At 37.3% G+C, this 17,923-nt stretch overlaps 3 protein-coding genes across 11 annotated transcripts; 2 read left to right on the top strand and 1 right to left on the bottom strand.

The window, feature by feature from the left end:
* Positions 1–639: 639 nt before the first annotated feature.
* On the top strand, positions 640–6,105 carry LOC113332018. Of its 9 annotated transcripts, none has more exons than XM_026578682.1 (8): positions 640–808; positions 1,310–1,498; positions 1,574–1,644; positions 1,755–1,992; positions 2,077–2,204; positions 4,345–4,708; positions 4,827–5,193; positions 5,346–6,105. In XM_026578682.1, the coding sequence occupies exons 2-6, from the start codon at positions 1,314–1,316 to the stop codon at positions 4,389–4,391; spliced, it is 669 nt and encodes a 222-aa protein (XP_026434467.1). In that variant the 5' UTR covers positions 640–808; positions 1,310–1,313; the 3' UTR covers positions 4,392–4,708; positions 4,827–5,193; positions 5,346–6,105. The 9 variants fall into 9 exon arrangements, with proteins under 9 accessions (XP_026434467.1, XP_026434465.1, XP_026434466.1 ...); XM_026578680.1 differs by having other exon boundaries at positions 640–900; positions 1,746–1,992; XM_026578681.1 differs by having other exon boundaries at positions 641–808; positions 1,746–1,992; positions 5,350–6,105.
* Positions 6,106–9,775: 3,670 nt separating this feature from the next.
* On the bottom strand, positions 9,776–10,747 carry LOC113331716 (dynamin-2A-like). Its single transcript, XM_026578360.1, has 3 exons — positions 10,659–10,747; positions 10,385–10,560; positions 9,776–10,085 (listed from the first exon to the last, which is right to left on the bottom strand). The coding sequence occupies exons 1-3, from the start codon at positions 10,685–10,687 to the stop codon at positions 9,850–9,852; spliced, it is 441 nt and encodes a 146-aa protein (XP_026434145.1). The 5' UTR covers positions 10,688–10,747; the 3' UTR covers positions 9,776–9,849.
* Positions 10,748–12,202: 1,455 nt separating this feature from the next.
* LOC113331917 lies at positions 12,203–16,642 on the top strand. The gene is made up of 6 exons (XM_026578556.1): positions 12,203–12,289; positions 13,069–13,783; positions 13,898–14,067; positions 14,156–15,056; positions 15,146–15,267; positions 16,145–16,642. The coding sequence occupies exons 1-6, from the start codon at positions 12,203–12,205 to the stop codon at positions 16,583–16,585; spliced, it is 2,436 nt and encodes an 811-aa protein (XP_026434341.1). The 3' UTR covers positions 16,586–16,642.
* The last annotated feature ends 1,281 nt before the right edge of the window (positions 16,643–17,923 follow it).

Below are 17,923 nucleotides of genomic sequence, written 5' to 3'. Positions count from 1 at the left end.
TGGTAACACCCAGGAGCAAGTATTTATAGTTTAACTTGCTTGATAAACACGTAATAAAAACTGAATTAAAGGAAGCTAACTTAAACTAGGAAACATCACTAAATATGGTAATTCTAAATAAGGTAAACCATTGTGAGGAGTTGGTGTCGCAACATATACCTAGGAGCATCTCCAAGAGAGGGTGGAATTTTTTTTTTTTAGTGACACATAGGATTTTAGACCCCCGTTTGGCATAAATCCATTTCCAACAGTATCCTACATGTTAGGAGGGACCAATTATTAAATATCAAGGTGTTCAAGAAAGTGTTATCTACACCTTCGGTTGCACCTCCACGTCATGTTTTTAACCAATTTTCATTTAATTCTAAGGGTTAAATTTCTCACTGTTGGAGATGGTTTATTAAATATGAGGTCTTATATTTACCTAAGACCTCTAAATAAAAAGACTAAATAAAAAATTCACCTAAGATATTTTACACCGTTGGAGATGCTCTAATGGCATATTTTTGTCCCTATATATAGTTCTACTGTGTAATCCCTATAAGGAATCCATTATTGGTTTGGTTTACTGTAAACTTGGTTAACAAGTTTGACTTCGTGTTCTCATGCCTTAAAATAGTTGACAAGTTTGATTTCGGGTTCTCACGCCTAAGATAGGAGGGATCTCCCACAAGAAGGTGCGGACAAAATTACAAAACCTTTTTCTACTCTTCTTCGTTCGAGAGTCTAACCACCTCCAGTCTCCACCACCGCCAGCAACTATATTCTTCTTCACTTCTTCTTCACTTCTTCTTCACTGGAAGTTAAGGTACGATCTCTCTCTACTTCTTCCTGTTCTTCATCTTCATTAGGTAAACAGGTGTTCAAATTTTGGTGCTAGCGGTGGGATTTTGAAATTAGGTATTCCCTTACTCCAATATTTGGGGTTTTTCAAATTTAGGTTTAGTTACTCTGGTTCAGAGTGTAATTAGGGTTATTTTCGTTATAAAAGATGGTACTCATGTATGAGTTAAGTAGGTTTTAAATTCGTATTTAGGGTTTTCTTTCTGATGTTTGTCTGGTTTTGAGTGTTCAAAGTTCACAGACCTAGGTTGTTTGTTACAGGACTATTTTGGATGATTGTTTGTAAGATTTGGGTGATTTGTTTGTGATTTGGATTAGGGTTTTGATTTGTTTCACCGTTTTTGGGATGTGTTCGTGATGTATTCAATGATATATCAATATCATGTACTTTATTTTACGGGGTTATGGTTTCTTTTGAAAATTTTATTTGATTATGGCTTTGTAATTTTCTTCTTCTCTCTACCAGATAGATGGCAACACCAGAATACCTATGGAGCCCCCCATTTAGTGATAAGAGTGCTGTGAGGCTTCCAATCTTGGAAACACCCGGTGACAAATCGGAGATGCTGGAGGACCCTGGTTGGTCTCCTGGTTGTGGCTTTTTTCGATTGGACAATGATCTAGCTGAACTGTACTTCATCAAGACAAAGAACATGTATGCATTTTCTTTTCTTTTTTCTTTTTTACTCCAGTAGTTGATTTTGTATGTTGTTAATATTTGATTTTTCAGATTTATAGGTCTTGAAAGCGAGTCTTCAGAGTTTGCGTCTTTGTTGTTGCGCATGGAAGAAGGACCAAAAGGTTTGTGATTCTTTTCCTTCCCTTTTTTTTTGATCTCTCATTGTAATGTACGAGTTTAGCTTTTATTCTTCCGATGAATTTCCCTCCTAATGTATTAACAGCGCCCGTAGATGCACTTCTCTCGATCGAATTAGTTCATAGTCATTATTTTAAATCTGAAGATAGAGATACTTCGAAGAATCGGTGCCTAAATACGATAGTGTCCTTCTCGGAAAGCAAATACAGGCACAAGTTTGCTAATTGCTTGGAACTTCAAAAAGCAAAAAGTGAGGGATTTGTGATTACTGGAGGGGGTTCGAAGGGTGACAAAGATGGTCTCATGTTTGTTGTTTATGTGCATATCCTGAGGTACAAAAAGTCTTCATATTTCGTGATGCAAAGCTTTTTAAGCACACATGTACATGACTTAATCACGTGTTGTTGTTCTAGCAGAAAGAAGACAGATCCTGGCACTTATTTGTCAGTAGATGCTAGGTCCTTCATGTTAGCTTGTTATCATGAAGAAGTAACACGTGAAGTACAAAAGGTTTGCTTGGAGTGCGTTGCGAGTTTAGAAAAATGTAATAATCTCTCTCTCTCTCTCTCTCTCTCTCTCTCTCTCAATTATCATCAGGTTTGAGTAGGATTTTATCTAGCACTTGTCTGTGGAAGGTCTGTGGAAGTTCACCAATTTTATCAGTAACTCATTGTTTAGCTTAGTATATCATACTGGAAAGATTCTAGTTTAATCATTACTAAAGTCTTGTTTTATCTGCTTACTGAGGGGCTTGTTGAGCAAGATATGTAAAACCTCAATTTAGTATTATGTAGTCAAATTGTAGCCTGTTCACGTCACAGTGAGAGTGAGTGACCAAAGTTGTATTTTCTTTTGCTAGTTTGGTGGAAGTAGTGGTGGATCCATAGTAGGGAAATTTCTTAGCTCTTTAATGAATAATGTATATCGATTACAGCCAGGGTATTTGAGAAATGGGTTTAGGATTTTGGTATTGAAGTAATTATGCTGCGGGGACGTCCTGTCTTTTGACATTTATAGTAGCACATGTTATCATCTTTTGACAATATAAATTTGGGGTTGTCTACTATCAACTATTCATGCTTGCGCCTGTTTTGCTTTGTTCAAATGATAGTGTAGTGCATCATGTTTCAATTGAATGGGTATTACAGCTAGCTTTTGTAGCATGGTTGATTGTGTGTCTGGTTGCATTCCATGTCTCTGTGGTTCATACTTGATGCCTTGTTTTTATCTGGACATATAAATTTCACATTATGCTATTTTTGAATTACTGCTCATGGTTGGGAGATCTGTGTAATATGTAACTAGTTGCAATTGCAATATAATGCAAGTATTCCAGTCATATTACTCTTCACTAGTGATACTGTTGTATATGTTGGAATGTGTATCGAGTTATGATATAGCGCAAGTGTGTCATTCACATTATTTTTGTATATGTTGCATTTTAGTAAGTTGGCTTTTATGTATCAGTTTTGATAATTTGGCTGAAGTCATTTGTTTGCGATGCACTAGGCAGACTGACCCTAATTTCATATTAATAAGGTTTATACAGTAATAAATGCTTTTGTACTTTAAGGGTGTTGTCAGCTGGTACATGGTTATCATAAGAGTAAAAGTTGGGGAATAGAAGAGGTAAATTTTGTTAGACTACTACAATTTGTTGATGACTATCTTTTGTTGGTATGTAGTTAGCTAAACCATTAAGGAAACATCATTCACAATTTGGTAGATATTATTAGGAACTTATATGCTGTATTAGCTCATAGAAAATTGAGATGGCAGAGTGGAAACATCTACGCAGAACCTTATAGAAGGTTAGAAACACAAAGTGAAGGAACGTGCATGATTCTCACAAGTCTGTATGTTGGTTCTGTACCTGTCTTTGATCTACCGTGCAGACAGTTAGAAACCGGCTTGCCTAGGGGTGTACCGATTTGGTGTACCAAATTAATGGACCAGCCATTCCACCCTTGGATTTGTAGGGGCTGGGGTTTTAAAGGTATGGGTGAGATTACCTTTATTCAATCCATTGATGGAGAGGGTTGGTCCACCAAATTGGTCCACCTTTAGTTTTTCGGTTAGAAACACTAAAGGTAGATGGGTATTGATTGTTTGGGGTTGTTCTGGAAGGTTAATACAGTTAAATCATTTTGTTCTTGAAGGGTGTTGTTTGTTGGTACATGGTTATCGTCACGGTATAAGTTGGAAACCAGTTTGAAATCTGTTACGCTACCATAAATTTAATGTCTAGTTTTGTTTGATATGTAGTTATCCTCTAAACAGCGACAACTTCAGAAATTGTTAAGAGGTTCGGGATATGTTAGTAACTTGGAATCAGCAAGGGAGTATCATTCATATTTATATTTATATTTTAGTAGATTCAGGCAATTAGATGATGAATTTGTTCGTAGAAAATTGACATGACACTGGAAACATCTTTGCAGAACCTGACAGTTAGAAACACAGGAATGTAGCTATCGCAAGTCTGTGTGTTGGTTCTGTACCTGTCTTTGATATATTGTGTTTTCTTGAGGTAGATTGGTATTGATTGTTTGGAGTTTTTCTGGAAGGTTTAGTCCCCTGGTTCACCAGAACTAGTTGAAATGCTTCCATGTTTCATGCTTTGCTCCTACACTTTTCTGTGCTTCCATTTTTAATGTATATCAAACTTTCTTGTTGTATTGCAGTCGTCCAGCTTGGTTTTCCCAAGATGCTTCAGTTAAGAAGAAATTAGTGGATATGTGTTTGGGTCCTCTTGATAAGAGTGCATTTCTGAGAAAAACGCGACATTATTGGGACCGAGTATGCAGAGAAAGAAAAAGACTGTTATGCTAAACTTGATTTGAACCAGTTAATTACAACTTCAGAGAAAGGCTCAGTTTCCTTGACGGATGATTTAGAAACAACCTTGAGAAAAGTAGGGCGATACAAAAGTTGGGTCAGCAATATAATAATCATCTTCTCGAGTATCACAGGCACTGAATTTTCTGATCAACTTTTGGCTCTTGGATGGTGCGCCATCCAGTTGCTTTTTACCTCTTATTATTCCGGGTAAGTTGAAAATATGCTCAGACTGGTGACTTTTAATATGTTCCATTTATTTATATGCTCAGACTGGTGGCTTTTGATATGACTCACCTGAATATGTTCCATTTATTTATATGCTCAGACTGGTGGCTTTTGATATCGAGATTGAAATTGAAAGACTTGATAAGTTGAAAGTTGATGCACCATTAGTATCACGAAAGAATAGATGGTGTAGAGATAAACCTAAAGCTAATACTGTGATGCATGATGTCACACCTGCAAATGCACCTTCACCTACCGTACCTGATGCACCTTCAACGACCATACCTGATGCACCTTCAACGACCATACCTGATGCACAGAGCTCAGCAGAAGGCTTTGATAACATACTTATTAGCACAGAGCTCCAGGAGTTAAATAAAGACGGATCAGTGTCGTGGATTAAGCCATCCGACATGTCAGATGGAGTTGTGAGCAGGATCGACTGCGATGGAGCATTATATGGAAAGGTAATAAACGAATACATCTTTAGTATGTTAAGCCTCATTGATTTTTTAAGATAAGTTGATGTTCTTATTTCCTTCTTCTGCACGTATACATATATATTGCTGTGTATTAATTGTGCTGTATTCTAATGTCTTCTTTGAATGTGAAAAATTAGGAAGATAAAGGATGTTTAGCTGGATATAGTTGTGTTGTCCGAATAGTGAAAAATGGCAAGCTTACAGTGTTGGTGGCTATTGCTGGTGGTGCCAGACCGGATTCGTCGCTCGTTCATGAAATGCAGGGGGTCCGGTGTGGATATAGGCAAGCTTTAGACCGCAACCTTCATCAAGTTGAGCTGTCCTGCGATTGTATTGAGACAATTCTTCATATTGCTAAAGGACTCGCAAGGGAAAGAGTTGTAGGTAAAAACTCCAGAAGATCAAAAAGGATGACAGCAATTATTAATAACATCATTTCACTTCAGGGCCAAATAAAGTATTCACGGATGTTCGACATGCGTAGAGGTGCAAATGAGGTTGCTAACCAGATAGCTCATTTCATTACTAAGCCAAACGATGAGGTTCCTTTCAAACAAGCAGATTTTGACAAAGAGGGCAATCAGCTACCAGAGAAGCTGCAAATAGCCAAGGAATATCTTGTTCATGATGCAAAGGGAACCAAATACTTCCCATAAGGAGGTTTATTTCCTGTAGACTTAGAGATGGAGGCCTAGCTTCATGAAGTGTTAATGCCTGTTTTATTCATGGAATGAGGTGCTTGAACAGTATTTTTATTTCAAACAGTAAGATATGGCTCTTTAATTCTGTGTAGGCCATAGGGAACCCTGAGACACATAGGTAGAAATTATTTCCAGGACTTTCTTTTGAGTATGCTCAGTAATATTTTGGTTTAATGCCCAGATTTGGTTTTCTCAGGCTTGTAGTTTCATTACTTACTAAAATCTTGAACCATAAGGGATTTTCGTTGCCTTTGTCGTCTGATGGAATAGAGTTGATTCATCTTTTTCCCCCTCTTCCGGAGCATTCTGAAACTAGTTTTATGCTTTTATATCACTTGAACTTGGTATAATGTAGTGGAAGATGTTGGGCTTGGTCTCCGACTTAACCCAGATGTTTTTAATTAGAAATAACCCAAACTAAGTGTTTGTATAAGAACCATAATATTGGGCATACCAAAATCTTCCAAGGCATACTGAATGAAGACAAAAAAGGTTGTGAAATAACAAAATCAGATAACCCCTTAACCCAAATTTTTTTTAATGGCAAATCTGCCCTTTACGTATTAGTGTTAATAATCTTGATTAGTGATTAAATATTTTGTTTAGTGATTAAAATAATTTTCAGAATTATAAGAGTTGTTTAGATGAAAAATTTGAGGAAAAAAAATCAAAGTTTTGGTTTGGTTAAGAAGGAGAGAAAGAGAAGGAGAAAGTGAGAAAATTCTAATTCTTGATTCAATGGAGGATGAGGAGGGTCATATATCATCTAAAAAACCTAGGAAAATGCACATCAACTACACCAATGATTCCCAAACCATTGGAGGATGAAAAGGTTCGACTTACATTTATGAGCCGAACCGAACCCTTTATGAACAGTTCGGCTAGCTGAAACTGTTTAGGTATGCGCCGAAAAGCATATAAATTCCACTCTTCTCAAAAAATGGTGGTGGAGATTCGGGGGGGGGGGGGGGGGGGGGGGGGGGGGGGAAGATGCTTTTTGGAGAAAAAAAAATAATTGTAGAGAAATTTGGTGAAATTTCGACGGGATGGGAAACTCTTAAACTAAAAGGGCCGAAGTGGTGTAGTTTGTGGCATAATATATATAATGAGCTTGAAGACTTCAATAAACATATAAGATTCAAGATTGGGGCGGGCAACGAAACTAGATTTTGGGAAGACCTTTGGTTCGGAGATGTTGTCCTACACAATAGATTTTTGTTAGCATATGAAGCTTCAAGAACTAAAGGGTGTGTAGTGGCTCGGTTGTATGAGATATCAAGTGACGGCATCAAATGGAAGTTTATGTCCCGCGAAAGATACTCACCAGTTATAATGAGGGAGGTTGATTCTAAAAATCCTCATTAGATTTGGTAAATATCTAAGAAGGAGTTGTAGATTCTAGATTATGGATGGTTGGGGATAATGGCAAGTTGGAGGCATATACGGTAAAGAATGGAGTTATCTTTCTAAGTGAGACGGGTGATATAAATTTCTCAAACGAGATTATACGGAGTCGGTTATATCCTTATAAAGTCAATTTCTTTCTATGGCTTCTCTCCCACGATAAGTTGATGACGACCGATAATCTTACTAGAATAGGTATGGATGTGGATAGGTCTTGCCGGTTTTGTGAAGAAGAAGTTGAAAAAAGTTCTCATTTGTTTTATGATTGTTGGAGAATCAAAAGAATTTAGAATTACTTTGTTGAAGGATGTAGTTTCCATTGGAACTACAATACTTGCATTGCCACAACTATTCAAACTTGGAGTTATGATTGGGGTGATGAGCGGCTCAACCGTATTTGGAACAATCTTCCAGTTGTGATATGGTGGTGCATTTGGAAGGAACAGAATGCAAGGATTTTCAACAACAAAAAGAGAAATTTAGCAAGCAAAATTATAGATATCAAGATTCAAGCTTATCTTTGGGCCGAATCAAGCACTAAGATGATAGGTTTAACGGCTAATATGGTAGTTTGTTTATGGGATTCAAACTTCTATCGTCCTATTTGAGAGGGCATGGAGTGGCAAGAGTATGTGTCTACTCTTGCTCTTGTAAAAAATTTCTTTCTTTTTGGTGATCGACTCCCATGTCGGTTTCCGTTTTTTTATGTCAGTTGTATTTATTGGGTTAAGGTACCCCTTAAGTATTTGAGAGGGCATGGAGTGGCAAGAGTATGTGTCTACTCTTGCTCTTGTAAAAAATTTCTTTCTTTTTGGTGATCGACTCCCATGTCGGTTTCCGTTTTTTTATGTCAGTTGTATTTATTGGGTTAAGTACCTTATTTTCAATAAATTCTCCTCATGACCTATCTCAAAAAAAAAAAAAAATCACTTTTTGATGTTGAGGAGATCAGCTCCTGGCTTACTATAGAGATGCTGATCAAAGTCAGTGATGTCCTTACGATACACTGTTTAAGAAGGTGAGATAGTGCTTGGTAGATATCTGGGTGTTCTTCTTGATGGATATGTAGGTGCTGTTATTTCTTATTGACAACTTATCTGTGTGGCCATAATTTTGCCAACAAAGTTATTTGGTGTTGGTTTTGGTTTTTGTGAACCTTCCCGCATAGGCTAGATTATTACTAGGTAAGCAGCCACCAGTTAAATTATTAGTAACTAAATTTATTGTGCTAATTTCAGCCATTGCATTCATGAGGTATCATCCTCTTGGACTTAATCTTGGGTGACCTGCTTCTTAATTTCTATAATTTGAATGTATGCGAGATGGGAAGCCAGTGAGGCAATTGTAAGTCTAGGATTACTGCGGAAAGAAAATTTCTTCAAGGTTGGTGTCTTAGTTTTTTTTGTCTCTATTATTGCTAGCTGTTAGAACATCGTAAATTGTGGCTGTACTGGAATTTATGCTTGACTGCTGCGCATTCACATTCGGTAACTTTCACGTTCTTACCAACCTAAACTAGGGCATAATATGAGAAGTTGTTTCCTGGTTAGTGTAGCATGATTCAACTAAAAAGAAGGCACCTAATGGAGCATAGGGCTAAGATGAGACCCCTTAACAATTTCAAATGTTTCATACTCTCTCTCGATCTCGATCTCAAGTGTTACTTAAAAGAAAGAAAATCTGAGTATCAAGTTTCTCTCTATCTCAAAGTGTTTTTTTTTGAACAAAAGAAGAACTTCTATTAAACAGCAAGAGAGGTTACATCTTTAACTAGATGAGGAATTAACAACAGAGGTGGATGGAACTTTCCAACAGCTGTAGCTAAAGCGTCTGCTGTTTTATTACAAGATCTATGAACATAAAAACACGACCAGCTAGGGTTAATATTACATAAATTTATACAGCTTCTAAGAAGAGACAGACTCTGGTAAGGAGGAGGAGGAATCTCAAGTATTACTTAAAAAATATCTGAATATCAAGTTTGTGCATCTGAAAAGAGAATTTGCTGATGAATATATAGACCATGTCTCAGTTTTGCTAGTACTATTATAATTTTGTTAGTACTATTATAGCTGGATTCACTCCCTCCGTTTCAATTGCACACAAACAAGTCTATTGATTTTGAATATTATTTTTTTTAAAACGGAGGTACGTAGGTGAAATGGTTTTGCGATAACCACGAAATTTCAGCAATGTGTGGAAGCGACTAAACAAAATTTCTTGTTTATAAGAATTAATAGAAACCGGTACCGTGGTAGCGAGAAAATGAAAGAAGAAAGAGAAAAAAAACCTTAATGTAGGGATACCACCAGCATCACACGACGACCATACTAGTAAGTGCAAATCAATATTGTGTTACTATACACCACAACGCCACCCTTTCGGCCTTTCCTCTTCTTTTTCTTCTTCAAATGACAAGACTTTTCATCAATCAAATTGCTCGAATTCATGACCCACCCACCCCATACTTTCCACCTAGAACAATGGGGTACAAAAATATAATATACGATCAACTGTCAACAAATGGTGAGTTATCCTAGTATCTATATCCTGAAGAACCAGGCGGTGGGGGTGGCAACCGGTTTGGCGTACGCCGACTAGCAGAGTTTGATCCGGAGTTTGAGTCACCATTTTGGGCAGGATCACTGTAGCGCCTGCTGTGACCATTGGAGTTTGATCTCCCAAATGAACCATGGTCTCCATTTGCTGCAGCGTCAAAGGCTGATTTCCAGTCATCTCCTGATGCTGCACCTGTAGTTCTCGGGCTGCTCTCTGTAAGGAATAAAGACCATTTTGACGAATGGGTCAATGACGTTTTAAAAAAATTACAGCATTTATTGGAAAAGGCTACACATTATCTTACAGCAAGTAATAAATGAAATTGTAGAAGAAAAATGTGATACTAATGCAAATGCGTTTGCAGAAGGTGTTAATCGCGAGCAAACAAAATCTTAATTCTGGTTTCCTCATAGGTCGTGAGCCGTTGAAAGTTTATAATGGCGCACATTTTGTTCACTCGTGTCAAAACAAGGTGAACGGAATTGGGCAAATGAAATAAGTGATTGTTTTACCTGCTCCACTGTTACCATTGGACCAGCTAGAGGCAGCAGAGGCTCGATTGTCATGGATACCTAGCTGGCGTGTGAGTTTTGACAAGAGAGCGGACTGTTTCTGATAGCGTTCCCTCTTGCGCTTAACATTCTGATCTTCCATTAGCAGCTCTCCGATCTTTGCATTGCTTTGAGAACTATCAATAGTAAACCAGAAATAAAAGTGGGAATCTTTCTTAGGACAGACGGAGTATAAATGACACTTACAATTAGACAAATGAACAAGTATATAAACCTGATGGAGCTATAAAGCTGAGTTAGCATGTCTTCCTTCGCTTTTTCAACTTGACAAAGAACAACTGCCTACAAAAAACAAATCAACGACTCAGAGCCATTCATGGTTAGTCCGTATTTAGCCGATTAAGTTCTCTATTCAAGGTAAATTAGAGTGTCCATATAAGAGTGCATTATAAAGGACCTATGGTGCACATAATAAAGAAGGGGCACGCATGGTAGCACGACTCAGCTATCCATAGGTTTTATAGAACGGCCATTCAACTCAAACCCGTTAGCAAGTAAGACCTTCGTTCTTGGATATATCCCTGCTTGGACTAAACGAAGAGAAAACTAAAAAAGTAAAAATTGTGAACATCAGTTGTCTAGCTTGTCTTGATTGGGGTATACGCACATTAATTGGGGTATACCTAATAAGACAAAAAATAGATCATTGTGATGTAAAAGAAGTCACCCTTTAACCATGTATTTTCTAAATGGCTAATATATTCTTGTTTAATTAACATTGAAGAATTTGATTAGTTTAATTAGTTGAGTTTAGATGGATTAACTGAGTACATTAAAACTTTTATCCATGAGTTCAATCAACACTAGTTCTGAATTTTGTGAAAAGTCGGACGGCAAGGTCTACGTATGAAGAACATGCCGACTATATCTGGCCGGCAAGGTCTACGGATGAATAACATGCCGACTGTATCCGGCCGGGAAGGTCGGTGAATGAAGAAGATGTCGACTTTATTATTTTTGATACACGGGAGACTGTTGTAAATATTTCACGAGTCGGTATCTTATTAACTTTTTACCTTGCCGGCTACCCTATAGTCGGTAAGGTCGACAAAAAATACCTTGCCGACTATAAGATTTTTGACATGCAGAGAAAGATGTTACAAATGCATAATTAGTCGGCAAGGTATTAATTCCATAACATGCCGATTATAGGGATGAATACCATGCCAACCCTGTAAATGCTATTTTCAGAGATGAAAAGTCGGCACGATATTCAAACCTAGGAAGATACTAGTCGGCAAGGTCGATAAAAAATTACCATGCCGACGTTTGGTAAAAATGTTGAATCATAAAGGATTTGAGATTAGGTACAAAATCATACCCAGTCTCAAAACCCGTATAATCCAATATATATATATTTTTTTTTTATTTTATTTTCTGATTTGATTTCATAGTTCGAGTTTTGGAAAAAGATTTTGAATTTTTTTTGGCAGATTTTAGCCGGCACGGTTTTGTTTTTTGGGTAATTTGGTCTTTTAACACCTCTTAGCACACTAGTTTGGATGGAAATAAAATGAGTATATCCCAATTAATGGTATACCCCAGTGGGCCCAGTCTCGCCAGGTTGTCTAGTCCAATGTAGTCAATTTCGTCCGTACCGGCCGATATATCGGCGATATTACCGGTATCGGACGCTGAGCGATACGGAAATCCTAATATCGCGATACGATTTTTTACCGATAATATCGTCCGATACGGGAAAAACGGTACATCGATTTATCGGCGATATTCGGCGATATTTGGCTTTTACAGTAATTTATGAGGGCATTTTCGGAATTCTATGAGAAGGGAAGAAATTTAATCCCTAAATCCCATCGATACGCAAAGGGAAGAGATTTAATTCAGGTAAATTTGTTTGCAGGTTCTTCTTCTCCATCTTAATTGATTCTATCTTAACAAAAGGTTGGTTTTCATCATTAACAAATTAGTTTCTCCATCTTAATTGATAGTTCCATTCTTGTTAGATCTAATCAATTTATGTGTGTTCTTTCTGTATGAAACTACCAAACCAACTGTACAGGTTCCTTTGGTATGAGTTTGGACTGTAGGTTGCTTTATAGTCATGTGAGTCATTCCACTGACTTCCATTAATCTAAGCAACGGTGTTTATATCTTTGTGGGTTAAATTGTAGCTTCTATCGTATTTGAATTTTCGGTATGAGTACTGTAGACAGTTTCTATGAGACTGAATATACAACAAACATAATCTGAAGACTTAATTGGTTCTACGTGCTTTGTTTGGTTATAGACATTGAGTCCATCTGTTAAGTCTTAGATTTACCTCACACCTTGCCAACATTAGCATCAGTCACAGAATTTTGGGCCTCCATCTTTGGTGAATTGAGTTCACTCAAATTTTTTGCAGCAGATATTAATACTGATCATGATATTGGTAAGTAAAGTTTCCTTCTCGTGTCTAATGATTCACTGCTGTAGGTTTTGACGACATTTCTCATGACACATTATTCAACTGAACTTCCCTCATTTGGGTCTTAAATAAAGTATCAAGTAGGAAAATAGAAATGCACTTAAGATTTCAGGGGTTGTCTGCTGTGTGCCACCCTAGAAACAGTGAGAAAATGCTGACATATAGTATAATTTAATTTGTTTTATTTCTGTTGTAGGTTGTGATTATGGATTCTTCTAATGCATCAAATTCAAATGCCACAAACACTACCTGTGATTCATTGCCCTCTTCTTCGGCTACTCAAACTAAAGATCCAGCATGGGAATGGGGTGAACGCCAAGACCTAGCAAATCAAAATATTATTACTTTTTTGTTATGTAAGAAATTAATTCGTGGTGGTGGAATCACTAGGCTTAAGGAGCATCTTTTACATATTAAAGGGAATGTTTCTTCATGTCCAAATGTGTCCATTGACATTATGAACAAAGTTAGTCTGGTGTATTCTGTAAAGAGGACCAAAAAATCTCATAGGGATAACATTGATTTGGCGTATCGGCGTGCAAACAACTCAAATGAAGGCTCTGATGCTGATACCGATGTTGAAGAACAAAAAGTTGAAATTGATGGCAATATGGGCAGTCGTGGTGCTAGTGCTGGTGTGGGTGCTAGTCAACTAGTTTCTCAGAATCAGACAAAGAGAAAGAGGATAAGCCAAAGTAATAGTAGAGGTCCAATTGATTTATATATGAAGACAGACCACCAAAAAACTCAACAGGCCACTCTTGAAAGAGACTCAGCTGTGAAAGAGAAGTTAATGAAGACTGCATGGAAATGCATTTCAGCTTGGATGACTGAGAATTCAGTATCATTTAACACTGTTCGTTGCCCAAGTTTCAAAGAAATGATATATGCAATAGGCGACTATGGGAAAGGTAAGCAGTTGTGATATGCTCAGTTGATTTTAGCTATAATACGTGCTTTAATCTGTTCTTCTTATCGTATATTCATTTGGTTTACTTTTGCTTTTTATGTTGTTTTTTTGTTAGCTATGCCCCCACCATCTTACCATCAGATTCGTACGAATCTTTTCAAGGACCGGTTAGTAGAAATGAAGAAATTTGTTGATACATTTAGGGAACATTGGAAGAGGTTTGGATGTTCTATCATGTCTGATGGCTGGACAGATGGGAAAAAGCGACATCTTATTAACTTTTTGGTGAATTGCGAAAGGGACAGTTTTTTTGAAGTCTGTGGATGCGTCAAACAGAACCAATGATGCTGATTTTATACGTGGGCTTGTAAAGGAGGTAATTAACGATGTTGGGGAAGAAAATATAGTTCAGTTCATTACCGATAATGGTTCAAATTTTAAAAAGGCAGGGAAAGATTTAATGCTTGAATACCCAAATATGTTTTGGACTCCTTGTGGTGCTCATTGTGTTCAGTTGATGCTAGAAGAACTTGGTGACAAGCTTCCACGAATCAAGACAGCCGTCATTCTAGGTAAGAGACTCGTTACATATATTTATGCTCATTTTCAAGTATTAAGCTTAATGAGGGAGATGATCGGTGGTGAATTACATAGGTCTACAAAGACTAGATTTGCAACTCAGTACTACACACTAGAAAGTCTTGCAAAGTATAAAACCCATTTGCAAATAATGTTTGTGAATGATAAGTGGTTGAAAATGAGGTTTGCAAAAGAAACTATGGGAATTAATGTACTTAAAATTGTCACAAGCGGTACATTTTGGGAAGATGTTGATTATTCTTGTAGAGTGCTAAAGCCTTTGGTTAAGGTTGTAAGGTTAGTGGATATCGAGCGCAAACCTACAATGCCTTGTTTTTATGAAGCAATGAGGATAGCAAGGGAGAAACTCGAGGAGAATTTCAGTCAAGATGATAGTACTTGGGATGTAATTAAGGCTATCTTTGATAAAAGATGGAAGAATAACTTCAATCATGCTCTACATTGTGCTGCATATTATTTAAATCCTTCCATATTCTACAAAGTCCCTGCTCATCTAATGGATAATGATCTTAAGTACATAGAAATAAAAAGGGGACTTCATACAGCAATGCAAAGGCTTATTCCCAATGAAGAAGATCTTGAGAAAGCTACAACTGAATTGAGAGACTACAGTGATGCTAACGGGATCTTGGGAACTACGGTTTGCAAAAAAAGAAGATATAAAGATCAACCTCGTAAGTTTGTTTGTTATGTAAGTTGAAGGTTTGATTACATCTGTGTTACCTATGCATTTGTATAATTATTTTGTCCGTGTTTATGACAGATGATTGGTGGATTACATATGGAGGAATCGATACCCCAAACCTACAAAAATTTGCAATAAGGGTATTGAGTCTTACTTGTTCTGCTTCCCCGTGTGAGCGAAACTGGAGCACATTTCAGAATGTAAGTATTCTAATCTTGTTGAGTCTTACTTGCACTGATTATTTTTCATGTATTACCATTTTCCTGTAAGGGTATTTAGACCATATGTATGCCTGTAATTCAGTTTCCTGAGGTGCCGCGACACACCAAGTTGTAGTGAATGTGTAATATGTTACCATTGTATACCACTATATGAGCAAGAGTAGGGCATTTTTCAACTGGCTCTTAAAGCCCAAAACAGAACTAGTTTTAGTGTTGCATTCTTCACCATAATTGCATCACTAGGTCTGGTTAATGCATACAAACGAATGTGATTCTTTTTTCCTCGAGTAGATGTCATAATTGAATTTTACAAAGATTTGAAGTATTTACAGTAAGAGAAGGATTGAAACCTGCACCAACATCTAATTTTAAACCCCATGGAGGAGATTTTTAAACCCCATATTCTTTCGATTCTTGTGTATCAATTGGTTTAATTGTCATGGACTCATGTAAAATGGGGATTAGTCAGTTGGTCATTTCTTTTTGAAGCACAGTTAGTCATGATTTGCTGCATGATATTTCTCTAGCCAATCATTTTTTCTCAACATCCATTGGTTCATTGTTCCATATGATGTCATGTGCTAATGATCCAAATCAGTCTATGACCCAAAATCAAAATGATCATGGTATTGTTCTCTGTGCTGCCATCGCTACCTTTGATGGACCGGTGGTGAGTCAATCTAAACCTGTCTTCTCCTTTTCCCTGCATTTAGGGTCGCTAAATACTAAGTTATGTTCCAACACACTTGATTTATATTTGGCTTTTCTATTTGGTTCAATTTATAATGATGAACATCAAGATTCAATCTGTTTGATGTGTTTCATTTCATTTAATTATTATCCTTTCGTCTTTCAGTTGCATTCAAAGAAGCGAAATCGCATAAAGCAACAAAAATTGAATGATAGCGTCTTTATTCAATACAACAAGAAATTGGAACGTCGATACAAAGAAATCAGTCAATATAATGATGATCCGAAAGCTCATGATCCCATTTTTCTGGATGAGCGTGATGACAATGATGAATGGTTGGCTTTAGAGAATTTGGATGACTTGGTTGTACAAGGAGATAATGTTATTTTGGATGATTTGCAAGATATTGTTGGTGAAAAAGGTATGCCAGTTGTTGGTAAAAGTGCTTGTATCTCCCGACGCAAATCTACTTATCCAACTGACTCTGAATATAGTGGATATGATACTGATGACTTGATGTTGGACTCTAATTATGGACTACTTGGTGGAGATGATGGAGCTACGGAAGATTATGATATCTATGATGAATCGAATGATTTTGATTAAAATTGTAATGTCCATGTTTAATTATGTTTCCAGATTGTGAACTTTAAAGTTGTGAATTCTCCCACTTTTCCAATTTGAACTTCATACGACGACTCTTATGTTTTGAATGAACTTGTTTGTTTTTCTAAAATTGATGCATTTTAATGTTGTATAATTTTATGTGAAACAATATAAATTATACATATAAATTTAGAACCGATATCTCCCCGATATTTGAAACCGAGATCTCCCCGATACAATGTTGTACCAGTGTACCGGTCCTCAGCCGAGACAAACCGGTATCCGATATTGACTACATTGGTCTAGTCCAATAATTTTGTGAAAGGAATGATTCTTTTGTTCTTTTATGTTTTACGATGAAAGGTTAGGGTGAAAGCGCCTGGCAAAAGTGAATGAATGGATGAATCTATGTCATTCATCATCTATTGTTAAAAGTTGTCACGGGTCTGATCACTTTGGAAACTCGGATACTATTTTCTCAGTTGTATGTATGTCGAAAATGCTAAACGTCCCCCGCTCCCTACACCACTGTTTTCTCCCGCTTATGTGTCAAGCATCTGTTAGTTAAATTCAATAATAATGGGATCCCCTGCTAATTTCAATTTAGGGATCAAGGATTAAGAACGATGATACGTAATGGGGGAAAGGAATGAGAAAAGGGAGTGGGAGAAGTGTAGCACTTTCGGTTCTGAATTATGATCAGGGGCGGAGCCAAGGGTTGACTAACCTTGACTGTAGCCCCCCCTAAATTCCCAAAATTTGAAGAAAAACTCTTTGATTTAATTTATATTTTGTATTTAGTCTACCGTTTATGGTGTTTTAGAGCAACTGCAGTGGTGCGAGTATAACCAAAGACCAAAGAGGAAAAAAAAGACCAAATTTTGGGTTTAATCTGGTGTGTGACCCTACGGTGGAAACACTAAATTTGGTCAGACGGACATTATACCAACGCCTGGTGTGGGGCGTAGAATATACCAACGCCTGGTGTGGGGCGGGGAGTATACGTTCGCCCGGTGTAGAAAAAAGAATAAAAAAAGAAGAAAAAAAGTGGGGCGGAGGTATTATGCCCGCCCCATGCATTTGAAGTTTGTAAAGAGTGGGGCGGAGGTATTAAGCCCGCCCCACACAAAAGATTAAAAAAAAAAAAAGACGGGCGTGCATTATACGTCCGCCTGGGGTGGGACGTGGACTATACGTCCGCCTGGTTATGGGGCGTGGACTATATAAACGCCCGACTATATTTGGGTTTGGTCTTGATCGCAGACCAAATTTGGTCTGGATTTTAGTCTTTGATCAAATTTTGATCGATGGTCCGTCCCACTACGCCTATCAACTGGA

Source organism: Papaver somniferum, unplaced genomic scaffold (assembly GCF_003573695.1).
Source record: "Papaver somniferum cultivar HN1 unplaced genomic scaffold, ASM357369v1 unplaced-scaffold_128, whole genome shotgun sequence".
In the NCBI taxonomy this organism is placed as follows: domain Eukaryota; kingdom Viridiplantae; phylum Streptophyta; class Magnoliopsida; order Ranunculales; family Papaveraceae; genus Papaver; species Papaver somniferum.
The sequence above is the reverse complement of the archived record's forward strand: the minus strand, read 5'-3'. Positions and strand labels throughout refer to the sequence as shown.